This window comes from Bombina bombina, chromosome 8, assembly GCF_027579735.1.
Source record: "Bombina bombina isolate aBomBom1 chromosome 8, aBomBom1.pri, whole genome shotgun sequence".
Lineage (NCBI taxonomy): Eukaryota > Metazoa > Chordata > Amphibia > Anura > Bombinatoridae > Bombina > Bombina bombina.
This window is the reverse complement of record NC_069506.1, coordinates 296,205,904-296,231,802: the sequence shown is the minus strand read 5'-3', so window position 1 is coordinate 296,231,802 and position 25,899 is coordinate 296,205,904. Positions and strand designations below refer to the sequence as shown.

At 42.0% G+C, this 25,899-nt stretch overlaps 1 protein-coding gene across 1 annotated transcript in view; it reads left to right on the top strand.

Moving 5' to 3' along the window:
- Positions 1-25,899, top strand: part of PEX14 (peroxisomal biogenesis factor 14) — a 429,065-nt gene that overhangs the window by 21,818 nt on the left and 381,348 nt on the right. Inside the window, exon 2 of the mRNA XM_053691485.1 lies at positions 12,927-12,974. Within this exon, the coding sequence (XP_053547460.1) occupies positions 12,927-12,974 (48 nt within the window). The remainder of the gene's footprint in view (positions 1-12,926; positions 12,975-25,899) is intronic.

Sequence of the window (25,899 nt, the reverse complement as noted above, 5' to 3'; positions counted from 1 at the left end):
TGTGGTCTCCTTAACCTGTCACTAGGCTCTACCACTGGTGCACTTCTATAACCCATCAGATCCCCGCCTGTCTGCCCATCCCGTTACTCCTATAGCCTGTAAGACCTCAGCTTGTCAGCCCACCCCGTTGTTCCTATAGCCTGTAAGAGCTCAGCTTGTCAGCCCATCCCGTTACTCATATAGCCTGTAAGGCCTCGGCTTGTCAGCCCGTCCCGTTACTCCTATAGCCTGTAAGACCTAAGCTTGTCAGCCCGTCCCGTTACTCCTATAGCCTGTAAGACCTAAGCTTGTCAGCCCACCCCGTTGCTCCTATAGCCTGTAAGAGCTCAGCTTGTCAGCCCATCCCGTTACTCCTATAGCCTGTAAGACCTAAGCTTGTCAGCCCGTCCCGTTACTCCTATAGCCTGTAAGACCTCAGCTTGTCAGCTCGTCCCGTTACTCCTATAGCCTGTAAGACCTAAGCTTGTCAGCCCATCCCGTTACTCCTATAGCCTGTAAGACCTCAGCTTGTCAGCCCATCCAGTTACTCCTATAGCCTGTTAGACCTCAGCTTGTAAGCCCGTCCTATTACTCCTATAACCTGTTAGACCTCAGCTTGTCAGCCCGTCCTGTTACTCCTATAACCCGTCATACCTCAGCTTGTCAGCCCGTCCTGTTACTCCTATAACTTGTCATACCTCAGCTTGTCAGCCCGTCCTGTTACTCCTATAACCCATTAGACCTCAGCTTGTCAGTCCCTCCCGTTATTATTAGTGGGCTACAATGAGACAGGTCAGGAGATCAGTTAGACACATCAGGGGAACTAAGTTGGACAATCAGAAAGGATGTGGGGCCAGTGCACCAGTGGTAGAGCCTAGTGACAGGTTAAGGAGACCACAGATTCGGTACGTTATAGGAACATACATCATAATGATGCACACAGCACTCACATTTGTTTACTGCACAGAAATCTGGTGCACAAAAACAGGAGCATGTACGAACGAAAAGTAACGCCATTCACAGCCAGATCATGATGCTGGTGATGAAATAGGGGAGGGGGCAGACAGACATTTTAAAACAGCAGAGCCACAAAAAATTAAGTTTTATTACTTGGAAACTATATATGTTACAAAATGTACCTAAAGTTGTCAATAATAAGCAGTTGCAACTTTATATGAATGGCTTAGGAGAAATTTTGGGTTGACTGTCCCTTTAAAGATTTTTACTTTATCGTCCCTTTTGTAGTGGTTGACAAATCTGTTTAAAGTTTAGGAGCCAGTAAGAATATTTATGATCCAGACATACTTTTAGGAGCCAGACAGTAGTGGTATTTGTATATAGATATATGGAGAATAACCCAAAATGTTAGGAGCTAGAGGTAAAATTCTAGGAGCCAGTGGCTTCTGGGTTTGTCAAGCCCTGCATTAAAGGATAAGAAGACAAAAATAATATTTTTGTGCTCTGTTAGTGTGTTCTAATGGTGCTATGTTCCCTGTGTGGTCACTTCTTTATCTAGGCACAAGAAATAAACTACCAGCTAAATAACTAAAATCTACAGTACATATTGTTATTGATTTTATAAGAAATAACAAGGTATAAACAAATACACAAGAGATTAAGAAAAAAACAAAGGTGCAAGTAAATATAAGAGCAAATGAAACTTCCCTTCCGTACGTAGATGGTCGCAGCCTACTCACGCCTCTCCTGCAGCTGTGTTGAAATCCTGGTATTTGGATACAGCGGCTCTTACTTCTTCAGGAAGTTACTTAGTAGATTCAGAAAATATCTTCCACATGGTCGGCGTCTAAAGAAAAATAGCCAAAATAGTGCAGAGTGTACAGACAATCGCAAATACGAAGTGGAATGTCAAGGTTTATTAACAACCCTATGACGGAAACACATTTTTTACTTGAAAATGTAGCTTCTTTCAATAAAACTCCTCAACTTCAGCGTGTTGAAGATATTCTCTGAATCTAAGTAACTTCCTGGAGAAGTCGGCACCACTGTATCCAAATTCCATAAACACACACAACACCTTAAAAGTGATTACATATGAGCAATATACCATTAATATAAAGGAGAAACGCGGAATGGAAAAGAAAAATAAAGTTAAAATGCGTATTGAGTCATTGCAATTATTCCTGCAATAGATAGTAAAATAAAAAGTAAAGGTGCTTCAGCAGGAACAATCCACTATATTATAAACAAACAATAGTAAATGATTAACAGAGCAACTAAAAATATAATAAAGTGATGAAAAAGTAAAACAAAGGGAAGTACTGAATAAAGATACTCTAGTAGTGAGAACATTCGTTTCACTATGTTTCTCTTACCCCTTAGCTGTAGCTAATTAGGGACAGATATACATTTAGTCATTTAACTGATCAAGTAAGACAAATGTATGTAACACAAGTAGTGATTTAACCCATCGTTTGAGAGAAATTATTACAAAACAGTGATTTAACCTATTGGTTGCAAGTAGCATACTAAACCGTGATTTAACACCTTGCACTTCATAAACACACAGGGCAAACAAGAGGTTAATGCACACTGCTGCATTACAATAGTAATCATAGTAGTCAGCGCACCCAGGTAGGCAAAAGGAATGCAAAGAAACTTTTAGTTGATCCAACTCCTTTATTGTAATGAATCACATTACAAGTGTATAGGCAACAGAAATGATACGGCTGGCAGCTCAGGTCAGGAAAAACAAATAAAGGGCAGACGCGTTTCCTAGTGCATTAAGCACATTAACTGCATTAGCAGTTGATCCCAACACCCCAGAGGGGGTAATAGAGGGATAACCCTCAGTAAAAGAGAGGTTTTTTGGATATTGCATTTAGATACTCGAATGCCAATTGGTCTTAATTCAGAGTGGGATGTTAAGTTATATGTGGAAAAATAGTAAGCTAGATTTGAATATTCATTTATGTATTACCTTCATATCTTTTTTCAATATAGAAATTTAATTTTTCAATGCTGTACCTTTAAATTTTTCATGACATTCTGCATTTAAAGATATTAGTTTGTTTTCATGTTTTTTTTGTAAATAATCACACGCATGCTAATAGTCCTCAGATCATAAATATATATATTTTTTTTGTTATTGCCAGTATATTATTAGTATATATATTCATATAATAATTTTTGGCTATTGTTAATTTGGGACTTTAGCATTTTTTGCGTGTCATTTTTCTCAATTTCCCCCTAGTGTGCACCCAACTTTTTCCTATACATACATTGAGTTGCTTACACATAATTGGTTAAAGGGCCATAATACCCAAATGTTTAAACACTTGAAAGTGATGCAGCATAGCTGTAAAAAGCTGACTAGAAAATATCACCTGAACATCTCTATGTAAAAATGAAAGATATTTTACCTCAAAAGTTCCTCAGTAGCCACCTCCCATTGTAAAGGATTTCTAAGCAGCATTTTAGTGTGTCTGTCCTGGGACATCTGAAGGGATGAGCATCGTGCACTCTCATTTTATTTCACCAATCAGGTAAAGGAAGTTTACAATGAAATCTCATGAGAGTCAAGTCAAATCTCATGAGATCACAGTAAAAGTTCATGACCTCAGCACTGCTGATGCTGATTGGCTGCTGTTCATTTCTTCATTTTTTTTTATATTTTTACCTGCAGCTGGGAGCAACTGAGTATAACTTTTTACACAGAACTTACTCTGCTGAGCTGAGGAGATTGTAAGGTAAAATATCTTCCTTTTTTACATAGATATTCTCAGGGGATATTTTCCTGTCAGCTTTTTACAGTTATACTGCATCAGTTTCAAGTGATTTAGCATATGAGTATTATGTCCCTTTAAGTAATTAAACAGGAGGAGTTTACCTGTGTATATAATGCTTGGAATTATGGGTGCACATTATGGTCACTGAGGAGCTAATGCAGTTAATGTGCTTAATGCACTAGGAAACGCGTCTGACCTTTATTTGTTTTTCCTGACCTGAGCTGCCAGCCGTATCATTTCTGTTGCCTATACACTTGTAATGTGATTCATTACAATAAAGGAGTTGGATCAACTAAAAGTTTCTTTGCATTCCTTTTGCCTACCTGGGTGCGCTGACTACTAAGATTACTGTTTGAATTTGGAGCGCAGGTGGAACGCTCCTGTCCTCGCACCAGTCGGGTGAAATCTTGACGTCATCACGACGCATTGGAGGGGGTGTGACTCTCTACGTGAAGGCCACTGCAGGGTTCCTGGTAACCATTGCCACATCGAGGGCTGTGTCTGAGCGCTTCCTGGAGGTTCTGACTGCTGCATTACAATCTTGCGGCAGTGATTTCATCCATTCATGGCCAGAAACACATCTACCATTTATTTAACACTTAAAGGAACATTAAACTCCAGATTTTTCTTTTGTGAATAAGAAAGAGAATACAGTTTTAAACTTTCCAGTTTACTTCTATTACCTACTTTGCTTCATTGTCTTGCTATTCTTTGTTGAAAAAGCAGCATTGCTTTACTAGGAGCTAGTTAACACATTGCGATGAGCCAATAACACGAGGCTTCTATGTGCAGCCACCAATCAGCAGCTCCTGAGCTTACCTAGGTATCCTTTTCAACAAAGAATATCAAGAGAGCAAAACAAATTAGATAATACAGGGAGTGCAGAATTATTAGGCAAATGAGTATTTTGACCACATCATCCTCTTTATGCATGTTGTCTTACTCCAAGCTGTATAGGCTTGAAAGCCTACTACCAATTAAGCATATTAGGTGATGTGCATCTCTGTAATGAGAAGGGGTGTGGTCTAATGACATCAACACCCTATATCAGGTGTGCATAATTATTAGGCAACTTCCTTTCCTTTGGCAAAATGGGTCAAAAGAAGGACTTGACAGGCTCAGAAAAGTAAAAAATAGTGAGATATCTTGCAGAGGGATGCAGCACTCTTAAAATTGCAAAGCTTCTGAAGCGTGATCATCGAACAATCAAGCGTTTCATTCAAAATAGTCAACAGGGTCGCAAGAAGCGCGTGGAAAAACCAAGGCGCAAAATAACTGCCCATGAACTGAGAAAAGTCAAGCGTGCAGCTGCCAAGATGCCACTTGCCACCAGTTTGGCCATATTTCAGAGCTGCAACATCACTGGAGTGCCCAAAAGCACAAGGTGTGCAATACTCAGAGACATGGCCAAGGTAAGAAAGGCTGAAAGACGACCACCACTGAACAAGACACACAAGCTGAAACGTCAAGACTGGGCCAAGAAATATCTCAAGACTGATTTTTCTAAGGTTTTATGGACTGATGAAATGAGAGTGAGTCTTGATGGGCCAGATGGATGGGCCCGTGGCTGGATTGGTAAAGGGCAGAGAGCTCCAGTCCGACTCAGACACCAGCAAGGTGGAGGTGGAGTACTGGTTTGGGCTGGTATCATCAAAGATGAGCTTGTTAGGCCTTTTCGGGTTGAGGATGGAGTCAAGCTCAACTCCCAGTCCTACTGCCAGTTTCTGGAAGACACCTTCTTCAAGCAGTAGTACAGGAAGAAGTCTGCATCCTTCAAGAAAAACATGATTTTCATGCAGGACAATGCTCCATCACACGCGTCCAAGTACTCCACAGCGTGGCTGGCAAGAAAGGGTATAAAAGAAGAAAATCTAATGACATGGCCTCCTTGTTCACCTGATCTGAACCCCATTTAGAACCTGTGGTCCATCATCAAATGTGAGATTTACAAGGAGGGAAAACAGTACACCTCTCTGAACAGTGTCTGGGAGGCTGTGGTTGCTGCTGCACGCAATGTTGATGGTGAACAGATCAAAACACTGACAGAATCCATGGATGGCAGGCTTTTGAGTGTCCTTGCAAAGAAAGGTGGCTATATTGGTCACTGATTTGTTTTTGTTTTGTTTTTGAATGTCAGAAATGTATATTTGTGAATGTTGAGATGTTATATTGGTTTCACTGGTAAAAATAAATAATTGAAATGGGTATATATTTGTTTTTTGTTAAGTTGCCTAATAATTATGCACAGTAATAGTCACCTGCACACACATATATCCCCCTAAAATAGCTATAACTAAAAACAAACTAAAAACTGCTTCCAAAACTATTCAGCTTTGATATTAATGAGTTTTTTGGGTTAATTGAGAACATGGTTGTTGTTCAATAATAAATTTAATCCTCAAAAATACAACTTGCCTAATAATTTTGCACTCCCTGTAGATGTACATGCTCTATCTGAAACATGAAAAAAATTGTGTTTCATTTCTCTTTAACCCCTTAAAGTGAAGGTAAAGTTACCTTGACACTGATACAGAATCCAATTATTTTTTGAAAATGAATGGGACTTTCATTCATGACTTTTTACATTATTACTTCAAAATCCTTAATTTTCTATTTCAATTCCTTTTTTTCCAATTTTAACAATCATCCCGTTTTCTATTTTTTTTAATTTTATTTATGGTCACGTTTTTTGAGCAACCAGTTGAATTTCTGGCCGATAGGTGGCCGTGACTCTACGTCACCCGCCTACTCGATATACTGCGCATGCCCTAGAGTCTATTAATATATCAAAGACTACACCGGGCGTTCTAGTTTCGCGCATGCGTACTTACGGACGGTTTATGTTGCTTGAAGGGAGATGGTTGCGCTTAGAATCGCTCATGCGCAGTTAGATTTCTTTTCGTGATCGCGCTTCTGCTGTTACGTATAGAGCCGGGTGGGAACACTCTATACGTAACAGCACATTACAAACCGGATGTAGAGGTTGGGAGGAGTTAAACAGAACGGTAGGGAAAAGTATAGTTAAAAAAAAATGACAAAATAATATTTTTTTTATAAAATAAAGTTAGCGATTAGCATATTCAATATTCAAGGAATACATAGATATATTCAAATTAAATAAACGTTACCTTCACTTTAAGGAGAAGACCATTTTTCAATTTCTTACCCTTAAGGATCAGGGCTATTTTTACATTTCTGCGGTGTTTGTGTTTAGCTGTAATTTTCCTCTTAATCATTTACTGTACCCACACATATTATATACCGTCTTTCTCACCATTAAATGGACTTTCTAAAGATACCATTATTGTCATCATATCTTATAATTTACTATAAAAAATATAAAATATTATGAAAAAAATGGAAAAAAACTCACTTTTTCTAACTTTGACCCCCAAAATCTGTTACACATCTACAACCACCAAAAAACACCCATGCTAAATAGTTTCTAAATTTTATCCTGAGTTTAGAAATACCCAATGTTTACATGTTCTTTGCTTTTTTTGCAATTTATAGGGCAATAAGTACAAGTAGCACTTTGCTATTTCCAAACCATTTTTTTTCTTCAAAATTAGCGCTAGTTACATTGTAACACTGATATCTGTCAGGAATCCCTGAATATCCCTTGACATGTATATATTTTTTTTAGTAGACAATTTAAAGTATTGATCTAGGCCCATTTTGGTATATTTTATGCTACCATCGCCAAATGCGATCAAATAAAAAAAATTGTTCACTTTTTCACAGACTTTTTCACAAACTTAAAGTTTCTCACTGAAATTATTTACAAACAGCTTGTGCAATTATGGCATAGCAGACATACATATGGCTCTGGCGTTACTTTTTGGTAATTAGAAAGCCGCTAAATGCTGCTGCGCACCACACGTGTATTATGCCCAGCAGAGAAGGGGTTAATTAGGGAGCTTGTAGGTTTAATTTTAGCTGTAGTTTAGAAGTAGACAACCCAAAGTATTGATCTAGGCCCATTTTGGTATATTACATGCCACCATTTCACAGCCAAATGCGATCAAATAAAAAAAAGTTCACTTTTTCACAAAGGGGTTAATTAGGTAGCTTGTAGGGTTAATTTTAGCAGTAGTTTAGAAGTAGACAACCCAAAGTATTGATCTAGGCCCATTTTGGTATATTCCATGCCACCATTTCACAGCCAAATGCGATCAAATAAAAAAAGTTCACTTTTTCACAAAGGGGTTAATTAGGTAGCTTGTAGGGTTAATTTTAGCTTTAGTGTAGAGATCAGCATCCCACCTGACACATCCCACCCCCCTCAAACAGCTCTCTTCCCCACCCCCCAAAGGTCAACCCCATCTTAAGTACTGGCAGAAAGTCTAGTACTAGGTTAAGCTTTCAACTAAGAATACCAAGAGAACAAAGCAAAATTGGTGATAAAAGTAAATTGGAAAATTGTTTAAAATGACATGCTCTATCTGAATCATGAAAGTTTATTTTGGCCTAGACTGTCCCTTTAAATAATATATATTCTGCTGTGTAGGATCCCTCCCCCTCTACCTTTATTGTCCGCCATCTTGGGTACTGGCAGCTGTCTGCCAGTACCCAGTTTGCATACAAATTAAAAAAATATATATTTTATTATTTTTCTGTAGTGTAGCTTCCCCCCTCAATAACCCACCCCCTCCCAGATCCCTTTGATAAAAAATGTCCCCCTCCTCTCTCCCTCCTTCCCTTTACACTGTTCCATAGTGTAGGGCTCCCACCCGCTCCTGGCCCCCTCTGACATAAGTTTCACCAGCGATGGATGCCCACCCGCCTCCATGCAGCTGCTCCCACCCACCAACGATCGCACCATCGCTGGCCGATGCAGACAGCCACAGAGTGGCTCTCTCTGCATCAGTGTGTTAAAAAAGGTATTGCAGTGATGCCGCAATATCGAGGCATCACGGCAAATACCTTGAATGAGGCTGGAAGGGATCAGGATCGCTTTCAGACGCTTTAAACCCCTAACGACGTACAGGGTACATTGTTGGTCTTTAACGACCAGTTTGTGTATGACGTACCCTGTGCGATGTGTGTCGTTAAGGGGTTAAAATACAAAACACACACACAGGTAACCAAGCACTAAAACTGCAGCAGTTAAAGGGCCATTATAATTGAAATATGACATGCTCTAATCTGCTGGAGAATGTAATTTTAGTACTATCAACCCTGCAGAAATGGGGTTAAACACACAGTTGAAATACCGCTTGGGAGTGCACTGCTGGTCCTGAGCAGAATTCGCCACTGATCCAATTAGCAACGCTAGTCGCATGACTTAGGTGTGCAACTAGCGCTACTGATTGAATCTGCAGCATATTTTGCTAGGGACCAGCAGTACACTGTGAATCCTGAGTAGTATTTCTACTGTGTGTATAACCCCTTTGCAGAGTTTAAACACACAGTACCGCAGGGCCGATGGTCTTAAAACTGCATTTTCTAACCGATTAGAGCATGTCATTTTTCAACTATAATGGCCCTTTAATTAACCCACATGATTGCCTGAAGCACGTGCAGCAGCTATTTAGACTGCCAAGTGGAAGTGATGTGCAGCTTTGCAATGGGGTGAGGAACTCCTTGGCACCTGCTATTTGTCAAGCCTTGTCTTAGCCATTATAGAGATGGCGCAAAAGCCTTTTGAGTACATGATAGGTTCCTTTATTCACAGACATTGTTATATCTGGGTGCTCTCTTCATATAAACAGTATGTTTGTTCTTGTTATAGCTAATAAAGCAGATTTCATTAAACTCTTTGTATTTGGTGTTTTCCTGTTATACATGTGATCGTTTTATTTGTTCCTCCTGCCTTCCAAATCCCTGAGTTATGTGCTTTGTGTCCTATAAATCTCTTAACATGTTTAGGTCATTTAAATATTGCACCATTAAACACATTTGTGTCTCAGTTTATCAGGTCGCTTTGTTGTTATTAAGGTTATATATGAGGGTATAATTCTTTGAGTGTCACATCATAACAGGGTGTTACAAATCATAGCATTTATATTTTATTTTGTCACGTCTTTATTTCCACAGCACCCAATGATAATAAAGGAAAAATTAGCTTTAAAATAACATTTGACCAACAACCCCAATGTGTGGCCACACACTGGATTTATTTGCCTTGCAGGGCTGATTAACACATCTATAGATTTGTCTATGAAATATAAATGCGTCTATCCATAGAATGTCTGCCTGTCTATCTAGCCATTATCTATCTGTATCTCTGCTTTTATCAATCAATAGACATGAGTATTTTTATAAGTATGGTCCTATACACAGTGGGCAAAAATGCATTGGTCTCTCTAGCTGCACGTGTTCCTATGATATTCTGTGCAGAAGATTTACTAAAGTTTACTCATCTCTCCATTAATTAGTGAATAGACGGCATAGATGCTGTAGGAACTGGTGCAGCTGAACAGAGCTAAAATGCAAGTTTTAACCACTGGCCAATAGACGTATAGTCTGGATCTGCACATAGAGGTCTATAAGAGACCCAGATCCCACAAGAAAGGCACAATGAGTATAACTTAAAGGGACAGTCTAGTATAAATTAAACTTTCATTATTCAGATAGGACTTTTAATTTTAATTGACTTTCCAATATACTTTTATCATCAAATTTGCTTTTTTCTCTTGGTATTCTTAGTTAAAACTAAACATAGGTAGGCTCATATGCTAATTTCTAAGCCTTTGAGGGCTGCCTCTTATCACATGCTTTTTAAATCTCTTTTCAACACAAAGAGACAGAAAGTACACGTGGGCTATATAGATAACACTGTGTTCAGGCACAGGGGGTTATTTAAGATCTAGCACAAAACAATGCTAAATTTAAGACAATAGATAATAAACAGTCACAGTCATGTGATCAGGGGGCTGGAAGAAGGTTCCTAGATACAAGGTAATCACAAAGGTAAAAAGTACATTAATATAACTGTGTTGGTTATGCAAAACTGGGGAATGGGTAATAAAGGGATTATCTATCTTTTAAAACAATAACAATTCTATGGTTGACTGTCCCTTTAAGTGGGCTGAGTTTGAGGATAGCGCTGAACCAGGTAATCAGCACTGGAGGGCCACACTATGACCGTTGTAATTAAGTACTGCCAACTATGCTTTTAGGTCTTTGTCTGAACCAGTTCAGTCTATTTTAATACTCTCTGCTTTTAAAAATTACATTTTCATGCTCATTTTCTGTGCAGTAGCTACACAAGTCATATGAGTGTTAACCAGTGCCAGAGTGAATCACAGAGTGTATAACAATATTAGATTTTTGGCTCCTGGTAGTATTCAGTCACTTATTGGTTATTCAGTTTTTGGGCATTTTCAGCAGAGAGTGTCTTTTTTTTTCACATGTAAATGACTCTTGGTGGTGATGTCATAAGAGAACTAGACAACGACTTCTTGTTCCATGTCAGTGCGGGATGTAATTACACCTGACATGGTCAGCATGCACATCTGGGATTAGGGCTGGGCTGTCTTTAGGTCAGGATCAGACTTATGTTCTAAATTATATTTCTTCTCTGTAAAGAGCATAGTGAGCTAAAAGATACTTCACCCTGAGTGCCACTGACTTAAAGGGACAGTCTACTCCAGAATTGTTATTGTTTAAAAAGATACATAATCCCTTTATTACCCATTCCCCAGTTTTGCCCAACCAACAATGAGACAACCTATGTATCCTGGTCTATAAAGGGTTTCGGGGGAACAAAGTAAATTCTTAACTCTGTTTAACCCGCTCAGTAGTCTCAAACACATAGATAAAGTCCATTCAGGAGCCACAGTGTATTATTAGACCTGAGTAGGACAAGGCAGGTGAGCCAATCAGGAACGTATATGTATGAAGCCACCAATCACTGGCTGTGTCTTGTTCAGGGGGAGATGCAGGCGCTGCCGGACTTTTTAACTTTACTTTTGATTCCTTTGCTTGGGCTAAACACACAGGGGTCTATCAGAATTATTTAGTGTTGAAAATCATTAGATATATTTTTCTAAAGAATGGTTATCGTCCCTATAGTTAGTGGAATTGATTTGTGCAATAATAAAGTACTCCTTAAAGGGACAGCAAAATATTTTTGCCTTAAAGGGACAGTCAAATCAATATTAAACTTTCATGATTCAGATAGAACACACAATTTTAAACAACTTTCTAATTCACATCTATTGTCTAAATGTGCACAATCTTTTTATATGCACACTTTCTAAAGCACTGTACATGCATTTTGTGATTGGCTTGTTGTCACATGATGCATTAGGAAGGAAAATGTACCTAACTTTGACATTTCAGACGTTCCGAAAAAAAAATTCTACTCATCTGAAATTCAAACTATGTGCTTTTACATTGTCTTTTTATTATGCATTTATTGACTTTGCAATTCTACAGCGTTTAGTGGTCCTTTTAATGTGTTTACAGTTACTTGTTATACCCGCTGCAAAGTATAAAATGTATGGGAAATTGCTCCTCTAGGTATATGTTTGCATATGAAATAGCTGCCTCTGCTAATTGAAACCACACCCCAATGAAAAAAACAAGCTTGCAGGGAGAGCAGACCTTGTTAGTTTATCTCTCTCTATTTACATGTACACAGTCACACCGTAGGGCCGACGATAAAAAAAAAACTTCCCAGCATGGAGTGAAATCATACAGAATCTTAAGATTTTTTTCAGACCTTTCATTGCAATGTAGGTGTCTCTCCTTTACATTTGCATAACTAGAGAAACATCTCCCAATCCAAAGTTTGTATTTTTAAAATTGTCTTGAGAGACCCTGACATACTGACTTACTGAGCAGAGAGCTTTAGTTCATCAGATCTTAGAGAGAACAATAGCAAATGAACATTTTAGTACCTCTCAGTCCAACCCTTTACTAGGAGTGGGATTTTTGTTAAACATTTTTGTTTTCTTAGCTTTTCTACCACTAATACATAATCATTGGACTATTCAGTATAGGCAGTGATACAACAGGCAAAAGCAGCTATTTAAGGTAAAGGGGCTATTTGTAATCAATTTAATACACTCTAGCAGGTAAAATGTATCACTGGGAACACATTAAAGGAAAGAAAAAAAATCACAGTTCACTGTCCCTTTAATGGCTTACATGGTTTGTGTGCCATAAGGATAACTGATATAGACAAATACAAAGAATGTGAGAACTGTTCATGTTACCGAAGAAGCTAAAGTCTTGTCTCTTTGTTTTCAGAGTGAATCCTCTCTGGGTAATGTGAGTGGTGTGCCAAGGGAACAGCTGGTATGTTATGTTATGTAATTTCATTATATGTATTTTTGTTTGTTTCTTTAAACAAATGGCAATTGGGTTAACTGAAACTGGACATTTCCTCCAATTGGAAAATTCTTAAACTGATTTTATTCACAAGGTTTAATAGAGCCAATGAAGTTCTTCCACATGAAAACAAAATCAGCATAGCAGTGATAGTAACTGAAAAAAAACAAAAGAAAACAATACAGTAACAACACTCTCCAGACAGAAGGGACAGATAATTGTTTTCGTCAGGAAGGCTAAAGAGATGGGAAAAAATATTAACCATCACTATAAAAAGGTTTGACCTCTTACTTAAAAGGACATAATACTCATATACTAAATGACTTGAAACTGATGCAGTATAACTGTAAAAAGCTGACAGGAAAATATCACCTGAGCATCTCTATGTAAAAAAGGAAGATATTTTACCTCAAACTTCCTCAGCTCAGCAGAGTAAGCTCTGTGTAAAAAGTTATACTCAGCTGCTTCCAGCTGCAGGTAAAAAAAAAGAAAGAAATGAACTGCAGCCAATCAGCAGTGCTGAGGTCATGAACTCCTTTACTGTGATCTCATGAGATTTGACTTAACTCTCATGAGATTTCATTGTTACACTTAATAGGGAAATAATATGAGAGTGCACGAGGCTCATCCTTTCAGCTGTCCCAGGACAGACATACTAATATGCTGCTTAGAAATCCTTTACAATGGGAGGTGGCTACTGAGGAACTTTTGAGGTAAAATATCTTTCTTTTTACATAGAGATGTTCAGGTGATATTTTCTAGTCAGCTTTTTACAGCTATACTGCATCACTTTCAAGTGTTTAAACATATGGGTATTATGGCCCTTTAAAGGGACTTGAAACCCAAAATGTTTGTGTCATGATTCAGATAGAGCTTGCGATTTTATACAACTTTCTAATGTATTTCTTTTTTTATTTCTAATTTTCTTCATTTTCTTGGTACCTCCCTGCGTTTCAACAAGTGATAAGCTCAGGAGCGTGCACGTGTCTGGAGCACTATAAAAATTGTGTCCTCTGTCTGAATCACAAAATAAATACTTTGGGTTTCACATCCCTTTAAAGGGACACTCTAGTCTCTCACTGGACAAACATTAAAGGGGCTATGTACTTATGCCAGTAGCTGATGAGGGTTGATTGTATTTCAAGCAATGGGAAGAAATTCCCACTGGGAGGCAGATGTCTGCTCTTGTTTAAATAGCTTTCTATGGCCCATACTGCAGTATTTATATTTTCTGCTTAGGTGGCGGATTCACTAGGCAGCTATTTCAAATTCTAAAATAACGCTAAAGAAGCTATTTATAAACAAATTAATACACCCCAGCAAGTAAAATACATAACTGGGAACAAATTAAAGGGGAGAAAATATACAGTACAATGTACCTTTAAGTACTTCAGTCTACAAATGGAATGAAAAAAGATTTAACCCCTAGACGCTGTTAGGACGTTTTATGCCGTTCTAAAATGACTGGGCTTTAAACGCCTTTATGACGGCATGGAATGTCCTGCTCCCCTCCTTGTTAAAACTATGCTGTATCCGACTGGGGGTCATGCAGTGACGATCATGTGACATCCTATCTGGCCTGATGTTTATGTTCTGAAGTTGCCTCCGACCTGAAGGGGTTAAAGGGACATTAAATTCAAAATGTAGTTGTCCATACATTAATTTAATATTTTAACAAAAATGTGTTAATGTTGCAATATACATTTATAATTGTTCTTTCTGTAACACAAATGTTTCTCCCTCACTCCCTAGAGAGTCTGAAAGTCAGTTTCTGCAACCTTTATATGCTGCATGAACTAGTTGCATGCTAGGCAAGGATTGCTTAGAGCAGTGGGCACACTCATTTACAACTAGTCCTCACTATGGATTTCATGTACTTTGTTAGCACAATCTATTGCTATACTGTGCATTTATCAATAGTGTCTCTTTAATATCTCTACATAACTTTATAGACACTTTGCTGAGAAGCCTAATAGCTTGTTGTTCACAATATCATCGCCCATAATATTGCTGGTTATGGGAAAATGGTTCAGGTGACATTGTGATAACACATGACCCTATCCTCCCTCCATAATACTAACACTAAACACAACAGAAGGACCAATGTCTCAAAAGGAAAGGCAGAAGCTTTGATCTTTGCCCAATCTGGGGTAATTTACAGTTGCAGCGCTCGCACAATTGGTTGTGTTAAATCAGGGGGCAGGGTAACACAAGCATCTGTGGCTAAGTCTTAAATTTCACCAGCAGATGCTGAATGCAAAAGAAGTTCCTTGTCCACTGGTGGGTTTATAAATTGGACCTATCTTTGTTTAATCTTTATATAATACATTTAATTAATGTTTGATGTGTTGACCTTTTCTCCAACATAGGTGTGTCCGGTCCACGGCGTCATCCTTACTTGTGGGATATTCTCTTCCCCAACAGGAAATGGCAAAGAGCCCAGCAAAGCTGGTCACATGATCCCTCCTAGGCTCCGCCTACCCCAGTCATTCTCTTTGCCGTTGTACAGGCAACATCTCCACGGAGATGGCTTAGAGTTTTTTAGTGTTTAACTGTAGTTTTTATTATTCAATCAAGAGTTTGTTATTTTGAAATAGTGCTGGTATGTACTATTTACTCAGAAACAGAAAAGAGATGAAGATTTCTGTTTGTATGAGGAAAATGATTTTAGCAACCGTCACTAAAATCCATGGCTGTTCCACACAGGACTGTTGAGAGCAATTAACTTCAGTTGGGGGAACAGTGTGCAGTCTCTTGCTGCTTGAGGTATGACACATTCTAACAAGACGATGTAATGCTGGAAGCTGTCATTTTCCCTATGGGATCCGGTAAGCCATGTTTATTACGATCGTAAATAAGGGCTTCACAAGGGCTTATTAAAACTGTAGACTTTTTTTGGGCTAAATCGATTCATTATTAACACATATTTAGCCTTGAGGAATCATTTTATCTGGGTATTTTGATATAATAATATCGGCAGGCACTGGTTTAGACACCTTATTCTTTAGGGGCTTTCCCAAAGCATAAGCAGAGCCTCATTTTCGCGCCGGTGTTGCGCACTTGTTTTTGAGAGGCATGGCATGCAGTCGCATGTGAGAGGAGCTCTGATACTTAGAAAAGACTTTCTGAAGGCGTCATTTGGTATCGTATTCCCCTTTGGGCTTGGTTGGGTCTCAGCAAAGCAGATACCAGGGACTGTAAAGGGGTTAAAGTTCAAAACGGCTCCGGTTCCGTTATTTTAAGGTTTAAAGCTTCCAAATTTGGTGTGCAATACTTTTAAGGCTTTAAGACACTGTGGTGAAAATTTGGTGAATTTTGAACAATTCCTTCATGTTTTTCGCAATTGCAGTAATAAAGTGTGTTCAGTTTAAAATTTAAAGTGACAGTAACGGTTTTATTTTAAAACGTTTTTTGTACTTTGTTATCAAGTTTATGCCTGTTTAACATGTCTGAACTACCAGATAGACTGTGTTCTGAATGTGGGGAAGCCAGAATTCCTATTCATTTAAATAAATGTGATTTATGTGATAATGACAATGATGCCCAAGATGATTCCTCAAGTGAGGGGAGTAAGCATGGTACTGCATCATTCCCTCCTTCGTCTACACGAGTCTTGCCCACTCAGGAGGCCCCTAGTACATCTAGCGCGCCAATACTCCTTACTATGCAACAATTAACGGCTGTAATGGATAATTCTGTCAAAAACATTTTAGCCAAAATGAACACTTATCAGCGTAAGCGCAGCTGCTCTGTTTTAGATACTGAAGAGCATGACGACGCTGATAATAATATTTCTGAAGGGCCCCTAACCCAGTCTGATGGGGCCAGGGAGGTTTTGTCTGAGGGAGAAATTACTGATTCAGGGAACATTTCTCAACAGGCTGAACCTGATGTGATTGCATTTAAATTTAAGTTGGAACATCTCCGCATTCTGCTTAAGGAGGTATTATCCACTCTGGATGATTGTGACAAGTTGGTCATCCCAGAGAAACTTTGTAAAATGGACAAGTTCCTAGAGGTGCCGGGGCTCCCAGAAGCTTTTCCTATACCCAAGCGGGTGGCGGACATTGTTAATAAAGAATGGGAAAGGCCCGGTATTCCTTTCGTCCCTCCCCCCATATTTAAAAAATTGTTTCCTATGGTCGACCCCAGAAAGGACTTATGGCAGACAGTCCCCAAGGTCGAGGGAGCGGTTTCCACTTTAAACAAACGCACCACTATACCCATAGAGGATAGTTGTGCTTTCAAAGATCCTATGGATAAAAAATTAGAAGGTTTGCTTAAAAAAATGTTTGTTCAGCAAGGTTACCTTCTACAACCAATTTCATGCATTGTCCCTGTCGCTACAGCCGCATGTTTCTGGTTCGATGATCTGATAAGAGCGGTCGATAGTGATTCTCCTCCTTTGGAGGAGATTATGGACAGAATCAATGCTCTCAAATTGGCTAATTCTTTCACCCTAGACGCCACTTTGCAATTGGCTAGGTTAGCGGCTAAGAATTCTGGGTTTGCTATTGTGGCGCGCAGAGCGCTTTGGTTGAAATCTTGGTCGGCTGATGCGTCTTCCAAGAACAAGCTACTTAACATTCCTTTCAAGGGGAAAACGCTGTTTGGCCCTGACTTGAAAGAGATTATCTCTGATATCACTGGGGGTAAGGGCCACGCCCTTCCTCAGGATCGGCCTTTCAAGGCAAAAAATAAACCTAATTTTCGTCCCTTTCGTAGAAACGGACCAGCCCAAGGTGCTACGTCCTCTAAGCAAGAGGGTAATACTTCTCAAGCCAAGCCAGCTTGGAGACCAATGCAAGGCTGGAACAAGGGAAAGCAGGCCAAGAAACCTGCCACTGCTACCAAGACAGCATGAAATGTTGGCCCCCGATCCGGGACCGGATCTGGTGGGGGGCAGACTCTCTCTCTTCGCTCAGGCTTGGGCAAGAGATGTTCTGGATCCTTGGGCGCTAGAAATAGTCTCCCAAGGTTATCTTCTGGAATTCAAGGGACTTCCCCCAAGGGGGAGGTTCCACAGGTCTCAGTTGTCTTCAGACCACATAAAAAGACAGGCATTCTTACATTGTGTAGAAGACCTGTTAAAAATGGGAGTGATTCATCCTGTTCCATTAAGAGAACAAGGGATGGGGTTCTACTCCAATCTGTTCATAGTTCCCAAAAAAGAGGGAACGTTCAGACCAATCTTAGATCTCAAGATCTTAAACAAGTTTCTCAAGGTTCCATCGTTCAAGATGGAAACCATTCGAACTATTCTTCCTTCCATCCAGGAAGGTCAATTCATGACCACGGTGGATTTAAAGGATGCGTATCTACATATTCCTATCCACAAGGAACATCATCGGTTCCTAAGGTTCGCATTCCTGGACAAACATTACCAGTTCGTGGCGCTTCCTTTCGGATTAGCCACTGCTCCAAGGATTTTCACAAAGGTACTAGGGTCCCTTCTAGCTGTGCTAAGACCAAGGGGCATTGCTGTAGTACCTTACTTGGACGACATTCTGATTCAAGCGTCGTCCCTTCCTCAAGCAAAGGCTCACACGGACATTGTCCTGGCCTTTCTCAGATCTCACGGATGGAAAGTGAACGTGGAAAAGAGTTCTCTATCCCCGTCAACAAGGGTTCCCTTCTTGGGAACAATAATAGACTCCTTAGAAATGAGGATTTTTCTGACAGAGGCCAGAAAAACAAAGCTTCTAGACTCTTGTCGGATACTTCATTCCGTTCCTCTTCCTTCCATAGCTCAGTGCATGGAAGTGATCGGGTTGATGGTAGCGGCAATGGACATAGTTCCTTTTGCGCGCATTCATCTAAGACCATTACAACTGTGCATGCTCAGTCAGTGGAATGGGGACTATACAGACTTGTCTCCGAAGATACAAGTAAATCAGAGGACCAGAGACTCACTCCGTTGGTGGCTGTCCCTGGACAACCTGTCACAAGGGATGACATTCCGCAGACCAGAGTGGGTCATTGTCACGACCGACGCCAGTCTGATGGGCTGGGGCGCGGTCTGGGGATCCCTGAAAGCTCAGGGTCTTTGGTCTCGGGAAGAATCTCTTCTACCGATAAATATTCTGGAACTGAGAGCGATATTCAATGCTCTCAAGGCTTGGCCTCAGCTAGCGAGGGCCAAGTTCATACGGTTTCAATCAGACAACATGACAACTGTTGCGTACATCAACCATCAGGGGGGAACAAGGAGTTCCCTAGCGATGGAAGAAGTGACCAAAATCATTCTATGGGCGGAGTCTCACTCCTGCCACCTGTCTGCTATCCACATCCCAGGAGTGGAAAATTGGGAAGCGGATTTTCTGAGTCGTCAGACATTGCATCCGGGGGAGTGGGAACTCCATCCGGAAATCTTTGCCCAAGTCACTCAGCTGTGGGGCATTCCAGACATGGATCTGATGGCCTCTCGTCAGAACTTCAAAGTTCCTTGCTACGGGTCCAGATCCAGGGATCCCAAGGCGGCTCTAGTGGATGCACTAGTAGCACCTTGGACCTTCAAACTAGCTTATGTGTTCCCGCCGTTTCCTCTCATCCCCAGGCTGGTAGCCAGGATCAATCAGGAGAGGGCGGCGGTGATCTTGATAGCTCCTGCGTGGCCACGCAGGACTTGGTATGCAGATCTGGTGAATCTGTCATCGGCTCCACCTTGGAAGCTACCTTTGAGACGAGACCTTCTTGTTCAGGGTCCGTTCGAACATCCGAATCTGGTTTCACTCCAGCTGACTGCTTGGAGATTGAACGCTTGATTTTATCGAAGCGAGGGTTCTCAGATTCTGTTATTGATACTCTTGTTCAGGCCAGAAAGCCTGTAACTAGAAAGATTTACCACAAAATTTGGAAAAAATATATCTGTTGGTGTGAATCTAAAGGATTCTCTTGGGACAAGGTTAAGATTCCTAGGATTCTATCCTTCCTTCAAGAAGGATTGGAAAAAGGATTATCTGCAAGTTCCCTGAAGGGACAGATTTCTGCCTTGTCGGTGTTACTTCACAAAAAACTGGCTGCTGTGCCAGATGTTCAAGCCTTTGTTCAGGCTCTGGTTAGAATTAAGCCTGTTTACAAACCTTTGACTCCTCCTTGGAGTCTCAATTTAGTTCTTTCAGTTCTTCAGGGGGTTCCGTTTGAACCCTTGCATTCCGTTGATATTAAGTTATTATCTTGGAAAGTTTTGTTTTTAGTTGCAATTTCTTCTGCTAGAAGAGTTTCAGAATTATCTGCTCTGCAGTGTTCTCCTCCTTATCTGGTGTTCCATGCAGATAAGGTGGTTTTACGTACTAAACCTGGTTTTCTTCCAAAAGTTGTTTCTAACAAAAACATTAACCAGGAGATTATCGTACCTTCTCTGTGTCCGAAACCAGTTTCAAAGAAGGAACGTTTGTTGCACAATTTGGATGTTGTTCGCGCTCTAAAATTCTATTTAGATGCTACAAAGGATTTTAGACAAACATCTTCCTTGTTTGTTGTTTATTCTGGTAAAAGGAGAGGTCAAAAAGCAACTTCTACCTCTCTCTCTTTTTGGATTAAAAGCATCATCAGATTGGCTTACGAGACTGCCGGACGGCAGCCTCCCGAAAGAATCACAGCTCATTCCACTAGGGCTGTGGCTTCCACATGGGCCTTCAAGAACGAGGCTTCTGTTGATCAGATATGTAGGGCAGCGACTTGGTCTTCACTGCACACTTTTACCAAATTTTACAAGTTTGATACTTTTGCTTCTTCTGAGGCTATTTTTGGGAGAAAGGTTTTGCAAGCCGTGGTGCCTTCCATTTAGGTGACCTGATTTGCTCCCTCCCTTCATCCGTGTCCTAAAGCTTTGGTATTGGTTCCCACAAGTAAGGATGACGCCGTGGACCGGACACACCTATGTTGGAGAAAACAGAATTTATGTTTACCTGATAAATTACTTTCTCCAACGGTGTGTCCGGTCCACGGCCCGCCCTGGTTTTTTTAATCAGGTCTGATAATTTATTTTCTTTAACTACAGTCACCACGGTACCATATGGTTTCTCCTATGCAAATATTCCTCCTTAACGTCGGTCGAATGACTGGGGTAGGCGGAGCCTAGGAGGGATCATGTGACCAGCTTTGCTGGGCTCTTTGCCATTTCCTGTTGGGGAAGAGAATATCCCACAAGTAAGGATGACGCCGTGGACCGGACACACCGTTGGAGAAAGTAATTTATCAGGTAAACATAAATTCTGTTTTTTAAGTTATTTATTTTGGTAATTTAGAATGAATAATGAGACTCGGCCTAGGAATATAATTATAATAGTTAAGAAAAGGAAGAATTTAGAATGTAAGATTAGCTAAGAATGAATACTTCTATAGTTATGTCTTCTTCTTATTTTTTTTTTGGGCAAACATTATTTTTTGTGGTTGATAAATTGTTTATATTGTATCATCTTGTAAAGGGGAAATAACATCTCTCATTTTGTTGATCATTTGACTTATGAGTTGTGTTTATATTTAATACACAAATAAAATAGTGACACACACTCAACTGAGACAGAATAAAAGCTGGAAACACTCCCATGCTTGTCCAATAGACCAGTGACCCTCAGGGTGCAGCCTCACTGTGCTTGTCCAATATACCAGTGACCCTCAGGGTGCAGCCTCGCTGTGCTTGTCCAATAGACCAGTGCCCCTCAGGGTGCAGCCTCGCTGTGCTTGTCCAATAGACCAGTGCCCCTCAGGGTGCAGCCTCGCTGTGCTTGTCCAATAGACCAGTGACCCTCAGGGTGCAGCCTCTCTGTGCTTGTCCAATAGACCAGTGACCCTCAGGGTGCAGCTTCTCTGTGCTTGTCCAATAGACCAGTGACCCTCAGGGTGCAGCCTCTCTGTGCTTGTCCAATAGACCAGTGACCCTCATGGTGCAGCCTCTCTGTGCTTGTTCAATAGACCAGTGACCCTCATGGTGCAGCCTCTCTGTGCTTGTTCAATAGACCAGTGACCCTCAGGGTGCAGCCTCTCTGTGCTTGTTCAATAGACCAGTGACCCTCAGGGTGCAGCCTCTCTGTGCTTGTTCAATAGACCAGTGACCCTCAGGGTGCAACCTCTCTGTGCTTCTCCAATAGACCAGTGACCCTGAGGGTGCAGCCTCGCTGTGCTTGTCCAATAGACCAGTGACCCTCAGGTTGCAGCCTTTCTGTGCTTGCTCAATAGACCAGTGACCCTCAGGGTGCAGCCTCTCTGTGCTTGTCCAATAGACCAGTGACCCTCAGGGTGCAGCCTCGCTGTGCTTGTCCAATAGACCAGTGACCCTCAGGTTGCAGCCTTTCTGTGCTTGCTCAATAGACCAGTGACCCTCAGGGTGCAGCCTCTCTGTGCTTGTCCAATAGACCAGTGACCCTCAGGGTGCAGCCTCGCTGTGCTTGTCCAATAGACCAATGACCCTCAGGGTGCAGCCTCGCTGTGCCTGTCCAATAGACCAGTGACTCTCAGGGTGCAGCCTCGCTGTGCTTGTCCAATAGAACAATGACCCTCAGGGTGCAGCCTCTCTGTGCTTGTTCAATAGACCAGTGGCCCTCAGGGTGCAGCCTCTTTGTGCTTGTCCAAGAGACCAGTGAACCTCAGGGTGCAGCCTCTTTGTGCTTGTCCAAGAGACCAGTGAACCTCAGGTTGCAGCCTCTCCATGCTGGACCAATAGACCAGTGCCACTCAAGGTGCAGCCTCTCTGTACTTGTTCAATAGACCAGTGACCCTCAGGGTGCAGCCTCTCTGTGCTTGTTCAATAGACCAGTGACCCTCAGGGTGCAGCCTCGCTGTGCTTGTCCAATAGACCAGTGACCCTCAGGGTGCAGCCTCTCTGTGCTTATTCAATAGACCAGTGACCCTCAGGGTGCAGCCTCGCTGTGCTTGTCCAATAGACCAGTGACTCTCAGGGTGCAGCCTCTCTGTGCTTGTCCAATAGACCAGTGACTCTCAGGGTGCAGCCTCTCTGTGCTTGTTCAATAGACCAGTGACCCTCAGGATGCAGCCTCGCTGTGCTTGTCCAATAGATCAGTGACCCTCAGGGTGCAGCCTCTCTGTGCTTGTTCAATAGACCAGTGACCCTCAGGGTGCAGCCTCGCTGTGCTTGTTCAATAGACCAGTGACCCTCAGGGTGCAGCCTCGCTGTGCTTGTCCAATAGACCAGTGACTCTCAGGGTGCAGCCTCTCTGTGCATGTCCAATAGACCAGTGACCCTCAGGGTGCAGCCTCTCTGTGCTTGTTCAATAGACCAGTGACTCTCAGGGTGCAGCCTCTCTGTGCTTGTTCAATAGACCAGTGACTCTCAGGGTGCAGCCTCTCTGTGCTTGTTCAATAGACCAGTGACTCTCAGGGTGCAGCCTCGCTGTGCTTGTCCAATAGACCAGTGACCCTCAGGGTGCAGCCTCGCTGTGCTTGTTCAATAGACCAGTGACTCTCAGGGTGCAGCCTCGCTGTGCTTGTCCAATAGACCAGTGACTCTCAGGGTGCAGCCTCTCTGTGCTTGTTCAATAGACCAGTGACTCTCAGGGTGCAGCCTCTCTGTGCTTGTTCAATAGACCAGTGACTCTCAGGGTGCAGCCTCGCTGTGCTTGTCCAATAGACCAGTGACCCTCAGGGTGCAGCCTCTCTGTGCTTCTCCAATAGACCAGTGACTCTCAGGGTGCAGCCCGGGGATAGGCACAGACAAAGGCTGTGGCAGACATTTTCCAAAGTACAGACCTTAGTGAAGGACACCAAGGTACATTTGAAATTAAAAACATTATTTTATAGTGCTTGGTGTTATTATACTGATGCAGATACCACTAATCGAATAACCAGCCCTCCTCTGGCTATACCCATGTGCCAGTGTCACTACTGTGTCATTATATAGCGCTGGATGTTATTATACTGATGCAGATACCACTAATCAAATAACCAGCCCTCCTCTGTCTATACCCACGAGCCAGTATCACTACTGTCTCATTACATAGTGCTGGGTGTTATTATACTGATGCAGATACCACTGATCCTATAACCAGCCCTCCTCTGGCTATACCCATGAGCCAGTGTCACTACTGTCTCATTACATAGTGCTGGGTGTTATTATACTGATGCAGATACCACTGATCCTATAACCAGCCCTCCTCTGGCTATACCCATGTGCCAGTGTCACTACTGTGTCATTATATAGTGCTGGGTGTTATTATCCTGATGCAGATACCACTGACCCTATAACCAGCCCATGTCTGGCTATACACATGTGCCAGTGTCACTACTGTGTCTTTGTATAGAGCTGGGTGTTATTATACAGATGCAGACACACATCCAGTATTTCACTCAGGCTTTATTTATTCCATAACTTATCACACAATATCGCTAGCAGTCTCTTGACAAGCCACTAACTTTATTCACACTACATATTATTTTTCTTCCTATTATTTAATCAGAAAGAAAAGATATACTTAGGTTGTGGCGGACACTGCAAGGGCTAGTCACGGACACCAGTGTCCGTGTACGGACACCTTGCCTATCCCTGGTGCAGCCTCTCTGTGCTTGTCCAATAGACCAGTGACACTCAGGGTGCAGCCTCTCTGTGCTTCTCCAATAGACCAGTGACCCTCAAGGTGCAGCCTCTCTGTGCTTGTCCAAGAGACCAGTGACCCTCAGGGTGCAGCCTCACTGTGCTTGTTCAATAGACCAGTGACCCTCAGGGTGCAGCCTCTCTGTGCTTCTCCAATAGACCAAATAGACCAGTGACCCTCAAGGTGCAGCCTCTCTGTGCTTGTCCAAGAGACCAGTGACCCTCAGGGTGCAGCCTCTCTGTGCTTGTCCAAGAGACCAGTGACCCTCAGGGTGCAGCCTCTCTGTGCTTGTCCAATAGACCAGTGACCCTCAGGGTGCAGCCTCGCTGTGCTTGTCCAATAGACCAATGACCCTCAGGGTGCAGCCTCGCTGTGCCTGTCCAATAGACCAGTGACTCTCAGGGTGCAGCCTTTCTGTGCTTGTCCAATAGAACAATGACCCTCAGGGTGCAGCCTCTTTGTGCTTGTTCTACAGACCAATGCCACTTAGGGTGCAGTCTCTCTGTGCTTGTTTAATAGACCAGTGCCACTCAAGGTGCAGCCTCTCTGTGCTTGTCCAATAGACCAGTGCCAAACAGGGTGCAGCCTCTCTGCGCTTGTTCAATAGACCAGTGCCACTCAAGGTGCAGACTCTCTGCACTTGTTCAATAGACCAGTGCCACTCAAGGTGCAGTCTCTCTGTGCTTGTTCAATAGACCAGTGCCAAACAGGGTGCAGTCTCTCTGTGCATGTCCAATAGAACAGTAACACTCAGGTTGCAGCCTCTCCATGCTGGACCAATAGACCAGTGCCTCTCAGGGTACAGTCACTCTGTGCTTGTCCAATAGATCAGTGACACTCAAGGTGCAGCCTTTCTGTGCTTGTCCAATAGACCAGTTCTACTCAAGGTGCAGCCTCTCTGTGCTTGTCCAATAGACTAGAGCCACTCAGGGTGCAGCCTCTCTGTGCTTGTCCAATTGACCAGTGACCCTCAGGGTGTAGCCTCTCTGTGCTTGTCCAATTGACCAGTGACCCTTAGGGTGCAGCCTCTCTGTGCTTGTCCAATTGACCAGTGACCCTCAGGGTGTAGCCTCTCTGTGCTTGTCCAATTGACCAGTGACCCTCAGGGTGTAGCCTCTCTGTGCTTGTCCAATTGACCAGTGACCCTTAGGGTGCAGCCTCTCTGTGCTTGTCCAATTGACCAGTGACCCTCAGGATGCAGCCTCTCTGTGCTTGTCCAAAATACCAGTGCCACTCAAAGTGCAACCTTTCTGTGCTTGTCCAATAGACCAGTGCTACTCAGGGTGCTGCCTCTCTGTGCTTGTTCAATAGACCAGTGCCACTCAAGGTGCAGTCTTTCTGTG